A 16,555-nucleotide genomic window follows, 5' to 3' on the forward strand; every position below is an offset into this window, starting at 1 on the left:
GAGTTTCAGAGTTCTCATGATCTAATGACTGCAAGTGCCAGGCAGATTTTTAATTTGCACCATTTTATTATAACTACTATTTTTAGTTAATTTTCACACACACACGCACGCACATGCACACACACACTAAATATATATATATATATATATATATATATGCACACACACACTATATATATATATATTTAGTGTGTGTGTGCATGTGCGTGCGTGTGTGTGTGAAAATTAACTAAAAATAGTTATAATAAAATGGTGCAAATTAAAAATCTGCCTGGCACTTGCAGTCATTAGATCATGAGAACTCTGAAACTCTGCCTGATATATATATATATATATATATATATATATATATATATATACACACATGTATTGTGATGTCACGAGAGGCTGTGTCCTGGATGTCACATCTCGTTGCTGCCCGGGGCGCGCCCCGCCCCTCCTGTCACCTCCTCCGCTGCTCCATGGAGACGGCCCCTCCCTTCATCACGCACCTGGGTTCCCACAGCTGTTTGTCATTCCCTTGATTGTGCCTTCTGACTATATTTACCGTTCGCGCAATACCGTCTTTGTCGGAGTATTCTGAAAGCCACCATTACTACTTCCATGCCGTCAGGTCTGCCATCACCGATCTCTCACTTACCTCTCCCTGCTGTTATTTTTGCATGCGTGCCTCAGTAAAGACTTTTTGTTCACGAGTATCTGTCTCGCCGTATATTTAAGATCCAACCTCCCCGCTTTCCTTTCGTCACTCGAGCCCTGCCCTCAAGCCTCGAGTGCCGTGACACTGGAGGGCAAATACATCCCCCTAAGATGGCTCCACCCAGAGAGAGTCTTGGCCCCATCTGGTGGAAGGCAGCAATTAAAACCACACACCTGCAGCTGATCAGGGCGGGATTGGCAGGCAAGGCTCTTAAGCAGTGACGTGCAGTCAGTGGAGGCAGTGCTTCACCTGTCATCATGGAAAGCTGTCATGGAAGTATCAAATGAAAAAATAAATTAAACAGTTAGATGTATTTAGTGATTTGTACTTTAAAGTTCTTGTCCATTTAACTTCACCGTTTTAGGATTTTTTTCAAAATCGCTGAATTTACCGTTCAAATACTTAAGTAGAGACGAGCGGTGACGTCATTGATGACGTCAGTGCCTCACCAGCCATGAACCTCACCGCACGTCACTGCTCTTAAGGCAGAGAGCCTCTGAGTGTGGAGCTTGGGGAAAGACAAGCTCGATTGCTGTGCTCTGTGAAGAAGTTGATTGCTGCGTGGAACTCATTGCCAGTCGGGACCACACGACAGGACACTGGATTTGGACATTGCTAAGGTGGCTAGGCTACATGAGGAGGACGTCAAGAGGGGTGAGACCTAGAGACTCTTGGAAAAGAACTCAGTCTTCAGTTTTACCTCAGAAGAGACTTTATTTTTATTCAAGTATTGGAAGAGACACTATTAAAACCTTTGTTTGTATCCAAACCTGTCGTCCATTGCACTTCTTGTCCTGTCCCGCTGAGAGCTAGCCTCTCATGATATCACAATATATATATACACATACACATATCTATATCTATATATACATATACATATCTATATATATATAGAGATAATATAGATATATTTATATATGATTTGCCTTTATTAGTCTCGCAGTGGAGAAATTTACATTTCACAGCAGCAAAGTGATGAAAGGAATGAAAGTAGAAAAAAGAAATACATGAGCTGCTGGAAAGGCAGCCACTCTCGTGGCGCCATCTTGTAGTCAAAAGAACAACAAAAAAAACTAAATAACAAATAATATTACAAAACAAAGACAACATGACACACCAAAGACACAGAGAGTCATTCATTCTTCAGGACTTGCTGTACCCTCTTTGTGATGACATGAAGCAATTCTAGATGAAAGAGGAGAGGATCAAAGCGTCTTTCCACCAGTGGATCAGGGACATCATGGTGGAACGTGCGCGTCGACTACAAGCTAAATGTTGAAAGCAAACACGCAGCTGTAGCATCCATTGATGAGAAGAGATTGTCTCACATCTGCTCTCCCACATAAATCTGCCTCAATTCCAAGCCGCAAAAGTTCCACATACGCATCGGCGCTCTGCGCTGACGCTGCTTTCTTCTTATCGCGGGCTCCTCAAGCCATGCATCCATCCAACCGCAGACTGTCCAACAGCACCGACCTTTCCGCTGAACAAAGCGGGGCTGTGAAGATGATGCCCATTACAGACGCAAAAAAGCACAATGGCCCCTTTGGTGTCCAGCGATGGCAGTCGAATGGCACCGACATTCCTCCCATTCAAAAACAGTACTGGCATTTCATGCTGCCGAAAAGGCGCAACCGCTCAGCACAGTCTCCTCCTTGATGAATGTCATGGTCAAAAATGCTGAAAAACAATCCGTATCCATTCCACACGACGCCCAGCAACACAAAGTGACAAAAGAAAACACAAAACAAGACAAAAACAACCAAAAAAAGCAAGGCTCATGAGAGCACTTGCTGACAGCTGCCTACTCGGGCGCCATCTTGGACTTATATATATATATATAAATAATCTATATCAATCTATCTATATCTATATCAGGGGTCTCAAACTCACGGCCCGCGGGCCAACTGCGGCCCCCGAAAGAATATTTTGTGGTCCGCCTTGACATGAAAGATTAATGTTAGTGCGGCCCGCATGATTGACATGAATGAAACTTGTGTGTGGAGCTGAACAAACCTCTGAACAAACCATGGAACAAACCACCATTTTGGAGCTACAGAGGGAATTTTATCACAAATTTGCAGACCTCAAGACGCACAAAGCTCGGCTTTGTGAAAAGAAGCGCTGCCAGGTCTCTAGCAGCAAGAAGTAGGCAAGAGAAGCCATGTTTAGGACAGTTCATGTTCAATATTTTATTTATGTGAAGAAAGTTAAAGGTTAAAGAACTGTGAATACAGACATTTTAAACTTTATTAAAATAATTAGTTTCCTTTGTTTTTTTTCAGTCATCTGTATCTGCGTTATGATCAATATAATAATTTTATTTATTTATGACTGGTTAATCGGTAGGTGTCGGACGTCAGCAAATTAACACCTTCAAAGAAGTACAGATGACGGCTGAAGAAACCTTTTCATCGATGGACCACTCCTGTACGACTGAGAGCCTACACAGACATATGACTGGTTAATTTATTTTTTATTAATTTTTCCATTTATTCCTTTAATTCATTTTTTGTGTGTTAAAAATAAAGATTTTGAGAACATTGGAATGTTTTATCTGTGCTTTTCTTGTGAAAATCCTGATACGGCCCAGCCTCACGCAGACTCTGCCTCCAGCGGCCCCCGGGTAAATTGAGTTTGAGCCCCCTGATCTCTCTCTCTCTGTATATATATATATATATATATATATATATATATATATATATATATATATATATATATATATATATATATATATGAAAAAAAAATCCTCGTCTGGTGTCTGTCCCCCATTTTAGCTAGGGTCCTCTACCAGAGGCCAGGAAGCTTGAGGGTTCTGCGCAGTATCCGTGCTGTTCCCAGCACTGCGCTTTTCTGGACCGAGATTGTTCCCGGGATCTGTTGCAACCACTCGTCGAGTTTGGGGTCACTAGTGCTCCGACCACCACAGGCACGACATATATATATATATATATATATATATATATATATATATATATATATATATATATATATATATATATATATCCATTAACATATAAATGGTGCGTCCCAGTAAAATCTGACATCTGTTTCCCTGATTGCGCGAACAGGATTAATGAGAATGATCCCTGTCGGACCTCACAGATTACCCAACTTCAAAATGGATAAACAAACAGTCAGGATAAGTCACGTGCATTCGGATACTCTAAAGCAGTGGTCACCAAACCACGGCCCACGGGCCATATCCAGCCCGTCAGCACACTTGGCCCCGCCCCTTGAACAATACCAGAGATGTTATCAGATTTTTTTCCTATTTGGCCTCCAGAAAAATAAAAAAATCCTTTTACAAGTCAAAGGTCGGTTTTCGATCATTATCTGTTCCTATTTTAATCAATGTAATCAATGTATGTTGTTTATAATCGTGATTGAACAATACAAACACGCCTGTGACACGCTCATGTGTGTCAGAGAGATTCTGCTCTGACAACTGAGCTGAACTTTTATCTGTTACGATTGTGAATGGCACACCAAAAAGTTAATGTTCCATGGCTTTTTTTCTATGAAGAAACGTATTTAGTTATTTATTTCATAAATAGTGTTATTTATTTCCTGTTTTTCTATGAAGAACCCAGAGAGAGTTTTTTAGTTATTTATTTCATAAATAGTGTTATTTATTTCCTGATTTTTTTCCTGTGAAGAACTCAGAGAGCGTTATTTAGTTATTTATTTCATTAATAGTGTTAGTATTTGTTTCCTGACTTTTTTTTCTGAAAAGAACATGGAAAGGGTTATTTGGACATGTGTGGCTTTCTGGAAAACAATTTTTTAAGCTCCCCTACGATCGTCACACTTTTTCTGTTACAAACTGACACCGGCCCCCCATCACAGAAGGGAAAAGTTGTGTGGCCCTCACGGTGGTGGTCCTCAAGTTTGGGGACCCCTGCTCTAAAGCAACACGTTTTCAACCACATTTTCCTCTTTTTTGTTCTAGTTTTACTCAGCTGCAATTAAAGGCTTTCTTATACTGTGTATGAAATTCACAGTCACGTCACTATATTTCGACGCATCAAACATCAAGATATTGCTGTGGGCCGAAAAAAGATACTGTATTGGATTCTCAGTCAGCACTGCTTTATTTCCATATGCTGATAAAAGTTGACAATTTGGGGCACATCCACATTTTCCATCACATTAAAACGTGTTTTGTGCTCCCCAAGATAGCCCTAAATATCCTAACGTGCAAACAAGCACTTTACTGTGCAGTTTTGCCCATCTCTTGCCTTACATGAAGGGTTAATGTCATAAGTAAGGCTTTACGCATCACCAAGCACATAACATGGCTTTTAATGCCTTCAACCTTCCTCTCAAGTGTAATCAGGGGTATAGTAGACACAAACACAAGCTTGCATGTATGTATGAGAGTAGAAATGTAGTATACAATGAAGAGGAAGATTTTTTTCCAGGCATGAGGAATACAACAGCATTCTGATTTTAATGTATCTGCCTGAATGTTCCAGGCCCACATTATTTTAGTATTGTATATCAACAAGTTTTTCACTGTACATTTTTTTTCATATACAATATATGATAGATAGATAGATAGATAGATAGATAGATAGATAGATAGATAGATAGATAGATAGATAGATAGATAGATAGATAGATAGATAGATAGATAGATAGATAGATAGATAGATAGATGGACACTTTTGGATGTTACCGATATATATTCACTTCCCCCGCCTTTCGAATATATGTCCCTCTGCACGAACAACAGGACCTCAACACACACAGCCGTCAACTCAAAGTTTGCAGATAACACACAATCATCAGCATCATCAAATTTTCCGACAAATTTGCGTATCAATATTAAGTGGAGCAACAGGCGCTCTGGTGCAGCCAATTCAAAATGGGGCTGATGATTGTCAACTTGAGAAAACTTCCTTTAACACGCTCATATTGTTCAACTTCCCTCTGCTGAGAATGGCCCGGCAGAGGGTTTATTCTGGAGGCATGGCTTACCCCAAGAGCTGCTGGGACCGTTCTACCCGGCAGTCTGTTATTCAGTCAAGTGTTCCTCTCTCACAGCCTTGTGTAAGACTGCCACAAAAAAAGTATGAAATCCAACTGCAATAGACAGGAGTGCAGGAAAGAAAAATCATTGCAACATTCTCGAGGACTTGAACACGACAAGAAGTTAGCCAAGAAGTTAGCTGCCTACAATACACCGTATTTTCCACCCTAAAAGGGGTAATGGATTATGAGGCTCATATTCTCATGGTCTGATTTCCCTTTGAAATCATTGAACAGTGGATATGTCAACCAGACAGTGACTTTTTCCTTCACCACCGGATCATTGAAGACACTAAAATTATGTAGGACCACATCGTTTTTTCCCCTTGACATTGCACGTAGGTAGAGCAATCAAGACGCGCGCACACACACACTCACACACACACACACACACACGCACACGCGCACGCACGCACGCACGCACGCACGCACGCACGCACGCACGCACGCACGCACACACAGCTGCTTTCTGGCTGACTGGCTGGATCAATGGCTTACATAGCGAAGCAACAGCTGTGCATGTTATCCGTATCATCCGTCCACAGCCATTATATAAGAGGATCCACCAGCAGGTAATAGGCTAACCGTGTTACAGATAGCAAACACTCCGTTGCAGACCAGTGCCAACACATTCATTCATCCATTTGGAAAGGGCAGAAAGAGGTAAGCAGTGGAACGAGATACACTCGCTGAAGATCTGAAGGTCAACAATCTCAATGTACCTCAAAACTGATATGTTGTATTTTTTACATTTGCTTAAGGTGTAACCTGGCAAAGATTTCAGAGAAATACAGTACTGTACACAATGCTTTCACATCTGCAGGACTCGTTTTCTGTTTGTGCTCAGTACGCCACTCAGTGGTTATTTTATGCATTTACATATACAAGTCCTACCGTACTGTACTACACACGACGGGAGAACGATTCATTCAAAAAAGTTGATGTGGGGAGGTGCATCGTCATCAGACCTGTATGGTGGGACCTATTTAGCCTTTGACCTTGACTGTGTGGGTGACTTGACAAGCAGCTGGGTCACTGTAAGAAATGCGTGTGTGTTGCTTTGTGTCAGTGGGTTCGGTAAATGATACAACTTCTGGATATAGTTGAGGTTCTTTATTAGGACGGCTCAGGCAGGCGCTACCGATCCATGCGCACCAAATCCAGCAGACATTTAAACAGCTTCTTCCCCCAAGCCATTAACTCTTTGAACTCTTTCAACAGTAGCCAAAATGGAACTGTATAGTGCCACTTAGCAGTTTTTTGACCTTCTTTAACCTTTACTTTTTGTTCTACTGGAAACAAATTCCTTGTGTGTTCTACATACTTGGCAATAAAGATGATTCTGATTCTGTGTTGGTTTGAGAAGGCAATTGACATGTGTGGCTCTCGTAGGCTCTCATCAAACTGACTTGCAGCAGCGCGCATGCTCCTTTGGTCTATAGCCAGGCATCACTAGTCAAACATGCAAATACGATTTGCTCATATCATTACATCTCCCTTTTTTAATTGAATTCTTTACTTTTAACAAATATGATGAATTTAATTATGTCAGTCATTAGCACATTTAAACTTGAATAAAGTATTTCCAAATTTTGCAACAATAAACGAAACAGTCACATCATCTTTATACCACATGATCACTTATAAAAACATGTTAGATGGTTTCAATCAGTCTCTCAGTTGGTTTCACTTTCCTTGAGGTTTTTCGGATAGCAATTAGGAATAGGAATTAGAGGTGTTACAGTCTCTGTTTGTTGACTTGCTATGGTTGGTTCTTTGAGAAGATCTTGGCGGTTTCTTCTTAAAACAGCACCTTCCTCTGTATGAACATTGTATGACCTGGGTTGGAACTGACGCAGAACAGTCCCTCTCTGTGACCATGTGTCTGTTTTGTCTTTGTAACGTACTTGGTCACCGGTGTGTAGTTCAGGTAGGTTCGTGTTCCTCTGTCCGTAGAACTTTTATTTTTGTTTCTGTTGTTCTTTGACTTCCTAACTTTATCCCCTTCCTTTGTCTTTAGCAGGTTTTCTGGGATGGGTAAGTTGGATCTCAGCACGCGTTCCATGAGTAGCTGGGCCGGGGACATACCACACTCGAGCAGCATTGTGCGATACACGAGCAAGCTCTGGTAGAAATCCGTTGCGCTGTCTCTTGCCTTGTACATCAGCCGTTTCACAGCCTTGACAGAACTTTCCACCAATCCATTGGATTGTGGATAATGTGGACTTGAGGTTATTTGTTTAAAGCCCCACTCCTTCGCAAATTTTCTGAACTTCTCATTGGCCAATTGTGGACCGTTATCAGAAAACACTTGGTTTGCAATCCTGTTTCGAGCAAATACGGCCTTCATGCATGTTATCACTGCTTCGGCTGTTGTAGCTTGCAGTCTGCAAACTTCTGGATACAAGGAAGAGTAGTCTGTGACCAAAAGATAATCTTTACCTTGACACGAAAACAGGTCAGCACCCACCTTCTGGTATGGTCTTTCTGGTGCTTAGTGTGGGTGTAGTGGTTCTGCCGGTTGATTTGCTTGATATTTGAGGCAAATTGTACATCTCGAGACTTGATCTGTAATGTCTTGATTCATTCTAGGCAAGAACATCAGTTGTCGTACTCGTTTCTTGCACTTTTTAATTCCCAGATGTCCTTCGTGAATCTTTTTGAGCATTTCATTTCTCAAAGTCGTTGGAATGACAATCTTACTGCCTTTGCATATGATGTCATCCACTACAGAAACTCCATCCTGTAGTTCCAATATTCTGCTGCGGCTGGTGAACAATTTTGTTTCACTGATCCATTTTTAATGATTTGTTTTAATTGTTTCAGTGTCTCATCTTTGTTTGTTTCCATCCGTATAATCTCCATCTTTGCATCTGCAACTGGCAATGCACTTGTGATCATGTGTACGTAAGCTTCGACTTCTTCATCCAGTTTAGCCTTCGAGTGCTCTTTCAGGTCAACAGCTCTGGATAGCGTGTCAGCTGTATGCATCAGTTTTCCAGGGGTGTATGCAACCTTCAGTGAGTAGCGTTGCAGCCTGATCATCATTCGCTGTATATGGAGTGGACAGTCATTTAGTGGCTTTTGAAACAATGCTATTAAGGGCTTGTGATTAGTCTCCACGCTGATTTCTTGTCCTGACACAAATTGATGAAATCTCTCACAGGCATATGTGATGCTGAGCAGTTCTTTTTCAATCTGTGCATAACGTGTTTCCGGATCCGTAATCGAACGTGATGCATATGCTACGGGTTGCCAGTCCTCATGTTTTTGTAGAAGTACTGCACCAAGCCCACTCTGTGTTGCATCCGATGATATTTTGATCTGATTTGTTTTTCTGGATCATAGGATTTCAGTACTGGTTCCTCTGTGAGCAGCTTCCTCAGTTCATCCCATGACTTTTCATGCTCATGATTCCATTGACTTTCCATCTTCTTCTCAGTTAGTTGTCTCAGTGGGGCTTTCTTTTCTGACAGGTTGGGTATGAATTGTCCCATGAATGTGATCATCCCATTAAACAGTTGCATTAAATCTTTTTTGCATTGTGGCCTTGGCATGTTTTCCATAGCAGACACTTTTCGTGGGTCTGGTCTGATACCTTCACTGCTTAGGATATCTCCCACAAATGTCAATTCTGTTTCACGTAGTTGACATTTCTTTATTCAGCTTCAGGTTTGCTTTTCTTGTTGCTTCTAGCACAGCTTACAGTCTTTCGTCATGTTGAGCTCTGGTGGCACCCCAAATGATTATGTCATCCATCGAGGTATCAACTCCTTCCAAGTGCTCATTTATCACGTTGATTAAAACAGATTCAAGTGTCACGGATGTCTGCCGAAGGTGGAAGTATACGCCGAAACATGTCAGGTATTTGAACACCTACAATACACTGTAAGAAAAGAATCTGTTTTAAATTCGATATAGAGTAGACAGGATGAACTTAATACAACTATCATGTTGATTGTTTTGTGATAAACTTCAGGAGCTGAAGCAATTCAGTAGTCTTAGGAATCTGTATCTTCCAAACTGAGTGTTTAAAGTACTTGGCTCATCCAGTTTCATTTGCCAAAATCCTGAAGAAGCATCTAGCTTGCTGAAATACTTTGCATTTGAAAACTGTGCCATAATCTCTTCACGAGTAGGTAGCTTGAAGTGTTCTGTCTTGATGGATCTGTTTAGATCTCTTGGATCCAGACATATTCTGAGTTTTCCATTCTTTTTGTCTACGGCAACGAGGGAACTCACCCAGTCAGTCGGCTCATCAACTTTCTTTATCACATGCCTGCTCTCCATGTTGTCCAATTCTGATTTTAGCTGCTTTTGTAGAGCAAATGGGACTTTCCTGCATGGATGTATGACTGGTGGCACAATTTTGTGCACTCTGATTGTGTGTTCTCCTTGTAGGCAGCCTAAACCTTGAAACAAGTCTTTGTACTGCTCCATCAGTTGATCATATACTGTCTCTTTTTGTCTGTCCACGACAAAAACTCTCTTCACTAGGTGTAGTCTCTCACATGTCGACAATCCTAGTAGACCCTGCACATCCCTTGCAACTATGATGAAAGATAGCTTATGTAATTTGTCACATTAACAATGCATTTTTCTTTCATTGGTATGACTGCACCCGCATAAACTGTGACTTTTTTTTTGTGACTGTTTGCCCTTTGTATTTTTGGTCTCGGTCTGATCTTCATGAAATCAGTCTCTGAAATGACATTCACATTGGCTCCAGTATCCAATTTGAATTTTAGATGAATGTCGTTCACTTTCAGCGTAGTGATCCAATCTTTTTCTTCTCTTTCATCTTTTACAGCATTCACATAAAGTTCCTCCACTTCATAATGATCATCTACTGCATCTACATTGCCTTTCATGTTTTGGTTCCTGCAGCAATTAGCATAGTGATTTGCTTCGTCGTAGTTTTTATATATTTTCCCATATGCTGAACACTGCTTTGGGGGATGTTGCGTACCACAACAAGTACAACATTTTTGCTTGAACATCCTATTTTTGTTGGGTTGTCTCACTCTTGCTTTCATCTCAGCAGTCTTGTTTTTGTTGAATCTGTGTGCATTTCTTTCCACTGCATCCACATTGCAGCTATCATCATTTAGCAACTCTTTAGCCTGTGATTTAACAGTTTCAGCGGCTCTACACAGTGCTAAGGCTTTTTCCAGGTCCAGATCTGATTCTCTGAGTAGTCTTTCTCTCAGTTTATTTCTGTAATGCTGTCTTTGATCAGTGATTCTGTGAATCCACCGAACTCACATGTCTTTGATCTGTTTCTCAGCTCAATTGCATATTGGTCAATAGTTTCTCCAACTGTCGGTACAAATGTGAAGAATCTGTGCCTTTCAAATGTCACATTGCGTTTCGGAATGCGGTAAGATTCAAACTTTTCCATTACGTTTGAAAGCTTCATCTTGTCATCCTCAGCATCAAAACTGAAGTTATTGTAGACCTCTGGAGCTTCCTCTCCTCCAACGTGCAAAAACATGGATGTTTTCATCTTCGAATGGCTTTCATCAGCTCCAATTGCAGATAAATACAGTTCAAAACGTTGCTTAATCTCTTCCAGTTTTCAGCCACGTTACCTGTTAGCTGCAGAGCTGTGGGTGGACGTAAAGCTTCCATTTTTTGCCGTTTTTCTACCGGGGGTTGTGCTCAGTCTTTGCACCGTGGAATCTTCCGTTGCAAGTCCTTTTATCGACCTCTTGTCTTCCAGACCAATTCTGACACCATGTGTTGCTTTGTGTAAGCGGGTTCGGTAAATGATACAACTCCTGGCTAGAGTTGAGGTTCTTTATTAGGATGGCTGTGTTGGTTGGAGGGAGAAGGCAATTGACATGTGTGGCTCTCGTAGGCTCTCATCAGACTGACTTGTCGCAGAGTGCATGCTCCTTTGGTCTGTAGCCAGGCATCACTAGTCAAACATGCAAATATGATTTGCTCATATCATTACAGACATGGGAAAAAATTAACTTTGCGTTCCCTTGCAAATGTTTGCCTTCTCTCATAAGTTTGCCTTTCCTCGCAAAGATCGCGAGGTCTCACCATTTTTTAATGCGTGTGGTCTAGATTCGAGTCATCGTCCAGGTGACCAAAAACAACAAACATTAAGCGTTTTCACCCACTGCTAAGTTTAATATAATTTAACTTCAAAATTGGCTTGAAATACAAAGATATAAAATCTGTTGAGCTTTAATATGCTTTCCGAAAGAAGCGAGTGATTAAGAAAAAACTATTTCATTCGCCAAGCTGACCCGGAAGTAGATCATGCCTATTTTAAAAAAGATTGTGAGATCTTGCAATATTTGCGAATGAATAAAAAGTTTTGCGAGGAAATGCGCAACCTGGCAAGGTAATGCAAATTGTATTTTCTTTTTTCTTCCAAAAAATGTGGGCTCCTTTCAAAGTTAAATTATCATCGGGCCCCCGTTCTAAGTACGCCATTTTTATTGCACGACAATGTTTAAGTCGTGGCAAAAAAAAACAAACAATGGAAATATTCAAGTGTTGAGCCACTCCCATGTCTTTACTGATATTGTGTCACACTGCATATGTGTAAATGCTAAAATAGTTCATAGGAAAACAAGCACAATTACATTAATGAAATATTAGCCACCTCTCCTTGTGCATATGGGTGGGGGGGGTTTGTAAAGTGGCACACAAACAGAAGCAAAAGGTTGTCTGTGCCAAATCTCAAACTTTTCAACCCATGCCACAAATAATGTCATTACAACTTCAATTTAACGTAATGTATTTGTGAAATGAATTTTGAGTATCTGATACATATTAGGCCACTTTGGAATGTACTGAATTTGGCTGTGCGTCTGGAAGTTGAACTTTCAAGAACCAAAGCATGAAAATGGATTTGGGTTGATTCTTGCAATTAGTCATGTAATAGATCGAGAAAACTTCAGTTATTTCAGAAGTAACATGGCAAGGCTATGAAGAAATATTGCTGAACATCAAAGTACAATTAAATCAAAAACTATTAGCTGCACAATTTGCTTAAATTAAGCCTTTCTTTGCACATGAATGAAGTCAATATTTCAGCTGCTTGATGAGCAGACACGTCCAAGATCTGCATTTACATGTGTAGCAAGTTAAGCAGAGATTTGTCAATTACTTTTTTGTCTGGCCTTTTCTTTTTTTTCCAAAAGCCATGAAGCTTTTCAATTGTCATGTTACAACGCCCGTACGAGAGGCTTGGACCGCAAACCACCGAACCTGACACTTTCGGGTCGGGACAGCTCCTTGTTACGTGGAGGGCAACTCTGCTTGAGCGTAACCTCATTTTGAGCTCGTTTCAACACCACAAACTTCAGCATGATGGGCAACACCCTGCATGGTAGACCAGAGCAGACCGAAAACATTACTTGATGATTTACGATACAATACAAATTTGACAAGTATAACAATAATTGTCCTTGGTAATATTCAATCAGAATGCCAAACCTGTTTTTGAAGTTCTTTGTGACAGTAAAGAAGAGGATACTGAAAAAGAATATAGCAAACTGTCTCAGGCTGCACCAAACCCAGAATGCAAATGCTGGAGTCCTTTGGGACAGCAACCAGAATCTGTTGGGTATAGCAAATACCATGCTAAGGTTTATGGTAAATGCATCTTAAGGTATAACAGCAACAAGAGGTCCTTCACTCAGCCACCAGGACAAAATTCCTGAATGATCATGTTCACAACTTAAACATTTTCAGTGTTTGCTATAGAAATGAAGGACCAATTTCAAGCAAATTACCCGCATATTAATCCACTTAACTCTTTCAGTAGCAACATTTACAGTCGGCCTTTCTCTCCTTTACGCCACAACTGATTAGAAAGGTCAGTATTTGATTGGAAAAAAATGTGTCACCAAAGGGGGTTAACTTTAAAATGCATGGAGAAACTTCTTACCCCTTCTCACAAATACATTCATTCACTGCCATTCACAAATTTATTTGGGAATTGCAAATATGACGTAGAGCGCCATTCCAGAATTTGCTCCGGTTTTGTTTTTTCATGCTTGGGTGCTGGTTAAGCGCTGGTCATGCCCTCTGGCAATGTTTTTTTCTTTTTCGCAAGGCGGCAGCATTTCCCTTTTTTCATGTTAGCGCTTTGTTCTAGCTTCAGCTGTTGCTAAAGCGCTTTAAAAACCAATATGCATGTATTGCATTGTATTTTGGGCAGCCGCCCTCATTTCACGCTCATATAACTCCAGACCCATATAATTTAAGAATGAACTCTTTTTTTCCTGATGAAAGAAGAGAGGAATGTTTTTTTATGCTGTATTGAATGTTTATGTAGTCCTAAAACTAAATATTCTGTGGGTCCTTCCTGGAATTCAAGTGACAATGACAAAAACCCTGGCACTGGAGTGGACACATTTTTGCACATCTGGGAGTGAATGAATTAAGTTACGGTGTAAATCATTGTAAAAAAAATCATGTAATCTTACATTTCCTTGGTCTCAACCAGAGTCTGCAACATCAATACCATCGGTAGCACCAAGTAGGTCACGAATCCAGAAGGTCCAAGCATGCTCCCGTACATTGTCACATTGCCCATCAGAACTGTCACACAAACATCACATTTGACTGGAGTGTTCCTAAATGCCACTGAGCTAAGTGAAAAGCACAAGTGCCATGCGCACCATTCTTTGCTGCATCAAATGAGCGGGCTCCTTCCGCTGCCGGAGATTGAAGCTCAGCAGAAGTGTTCATCCGCACGTGTTGGCTGCCTTGGAAAAAAGACAACACCGTTGTCCCCATTTTATCTTCCTCCTCTAGAGTCGTCTCTGGGAATTTAGGAGCTTTAGTACGACGGCAGCGACCATTCTCTGGTTCTTGAGGAAGTGTGATCATTTCCATGTTTGGGAGAAGTTCTGTGTGGAATGATAGACCAGTAAAATGGATATCATGATACCTCAATGAAAGAACAACATCTGCTTGTGTGTGGTTTCATCAAGATGTAGTTAACCCACCGTTGCTCAGAAGAAAATGAAAGGCATCTTTATATCCACTGTGATAAGCTTGCTCCACAGCCTGAATACACACATTCGGAAGGCAACGTCAATAAAAACGACAACCCAAGCTGTATCATGATGTTCAAAGTCAAGGAAACGGTCACATAATTATTGACACTGGTAGCCACCATTCTGCTTGGGGCATGGAAAGGGATCAGCGTGAATCAGCAAAACGGCGACATGAAAAAACTCACATCTGGATTGAGGGGGTAGAGTGCATTCCAGAACCTAAGACCATTGGCCAAGTTGCCTTTTAAGGTTACTCCCGTCACGACCATGTCCAAGATGCAAGGCTTGTCTCGGGGACAGATGTCCGTCTCTCCGGAAAAGGGAGACACTGTTAAAGTATGGCAGGGTAGCGCCAGAACAGGCTGCATCTGGCTGAACCCTCCATCCATATAGTGCTGGAAAATATGATCATAGAAACATTAGAGGACGAACACAACCATTTTTTTTTCTTAATGGAATCAAATACTGTACTCACTACCCCATTGAGGGAGGGGGGCAACATGCCACAATATCCTGGAACAAAGCAGCTACAAAGCAGAGCCTGAAGTACAGAATGGGAATTAGAATTGCATCAATAAAAGGACACAGAATCAATCTGTTTTAACTATAGTCCACCTCACCTGTACGACGTCATCTTTGGACTGGTACTCCGTTATAACGGTGTACTCTCCATCCTCCAGGCGGGTCACAGCCACAGCGAGGCGACCGTTTACGAGAAGATGGGCATCAGGAGGAAGGTATTTGTCCAAGATATATTTTAACCAGAGAAGAATATCAACAGAAGGGTTGAATGGTCCAAGTGTGAAGGCCCTTATGGCTCTGGCGAATTTGAGCATCTCGTTTCGCATCGTAACTGGGCGCGAGATTCGGAAAGATTCGTTGAAACAACAATTTCAAAGCGTATTTGGAAGAAAAGAGGGTCACTTACTCAGGTTTATTTCACAGGCAACAGCAGCAGCTACCAAAGACCCCGCTGATGCGCCAAGAACACACGGTGCCTTGCGCAGTAGCCACGGCGCATTATTGACAAAGCACTGGGCAACTCCCAACTCATAGGTGGCCAAAAAGCCCGATCCAGAGAAGGAAATGGATGAAGGCGCCTCACGAAAATTAACACTGGATACCTCGAGAACCATTTTGAGGCTGTCAGTACAAAGAACGATGCTCGATACGAGTGGTGATTGCAAGGGCCCACGCCACCCCCCTCTGGAAAAATAAGCCTCACCAAGAGAAGTTAACCAGTGAAAAGAGAAGGCTTGATAATGGCTCCTTTTAAAGAGACCTCAATTAGCCATCGCATGTTAGTCAAGCACATGTGACACAAGTACATAACACCCTTAATGTGCATCTTTCCGCTTCAGTTCGGTTCGTCCCCTGAAATTACTTCCCATGTGATGACATTCAGAAAAAAAGGTCTGAATGGACAAAGTCAAAATGAATTATGTGATTCATCAAGGGAACGAAACATGTTTACTCCTCTAGGAGGACAGAAAACACTTTGGACGCCTGTAGGAAATTGTTCATTGTGCTTTTGTTATGTTCGTGGTGCACTGGGTGATACAAAGGAAAATATACAAAACACCAACACGCTCACACTTCAAATTAGAGCTCCAACCTGTGTCAGCAAGGCTTGCCACTCTGAGAAAAAACGAGAACCCACCAGTGCTCTACATACAATACCTACGCACTCACTCCACTCTTTACTTTCTCATCTGCACAAAATAATGTTATTTTAATCACTTGGGTACGAGCCATGAAACAAAAGCAATCTGCTTATCTCATTTACTGCCAA

General features: G+C 41.3%; 1 protein-coding gene across 1 annotated transcript; it reads right to left on the minus strand.

Moving 5' to 3' along the window:
• Window positions 1–12,294: 12,294 nt before the first annotated feature.
• On the minus strand, window positions 12,295–16,004 carry pnpla1 (patatin-like phospholipase domain containing 1). Its single transcript, XM_088996538.1, has 9 exons — window positions 15,692–16,004; window positions 15,384–15,616; window positions 15,239–15,304; window positions 14,949–15,158; window positions 14,713–14,773; window positions 14,383–14,613; window positions 14,188–14,302; window positions 13,193–13,315; window positions 12,295–13,078 (listed from the first exon to the last, which is right to left on the minus strand). The coding sequence occupies exons 1-9, from the start codon at window positions 15,897–15,899 to the stop codon at window positions 12,922–12,924; spliced, it is 1,404 nt and encodes a 467-aa protein (XP_088852664.1). The 5' UTR covers window positions 15,900–16,004; the 3' UTR covers window positions 12,295–12,921.
• Between the last annotated feature and the right edge of the window lie 551 nt (window positions 16,005–16,555).

The sequence above is a fragment of the Hippocampus bargibanti genome, linkage group LG01, assembly GCF_051943395.1.
Source record: "Hippocampus bargibanti isolate YZ-2025 linkage group LG01, ASM5194339v1, whole genome shotgun sequence".
NCBI classification, from domain to species: domain Eukaryota; kingdom Metazoa; phylum Chordata; class Actinopteri; order Syngnathiformes; family Syngnathidae; genus Hippocampus; species Hippocampus bargibanti.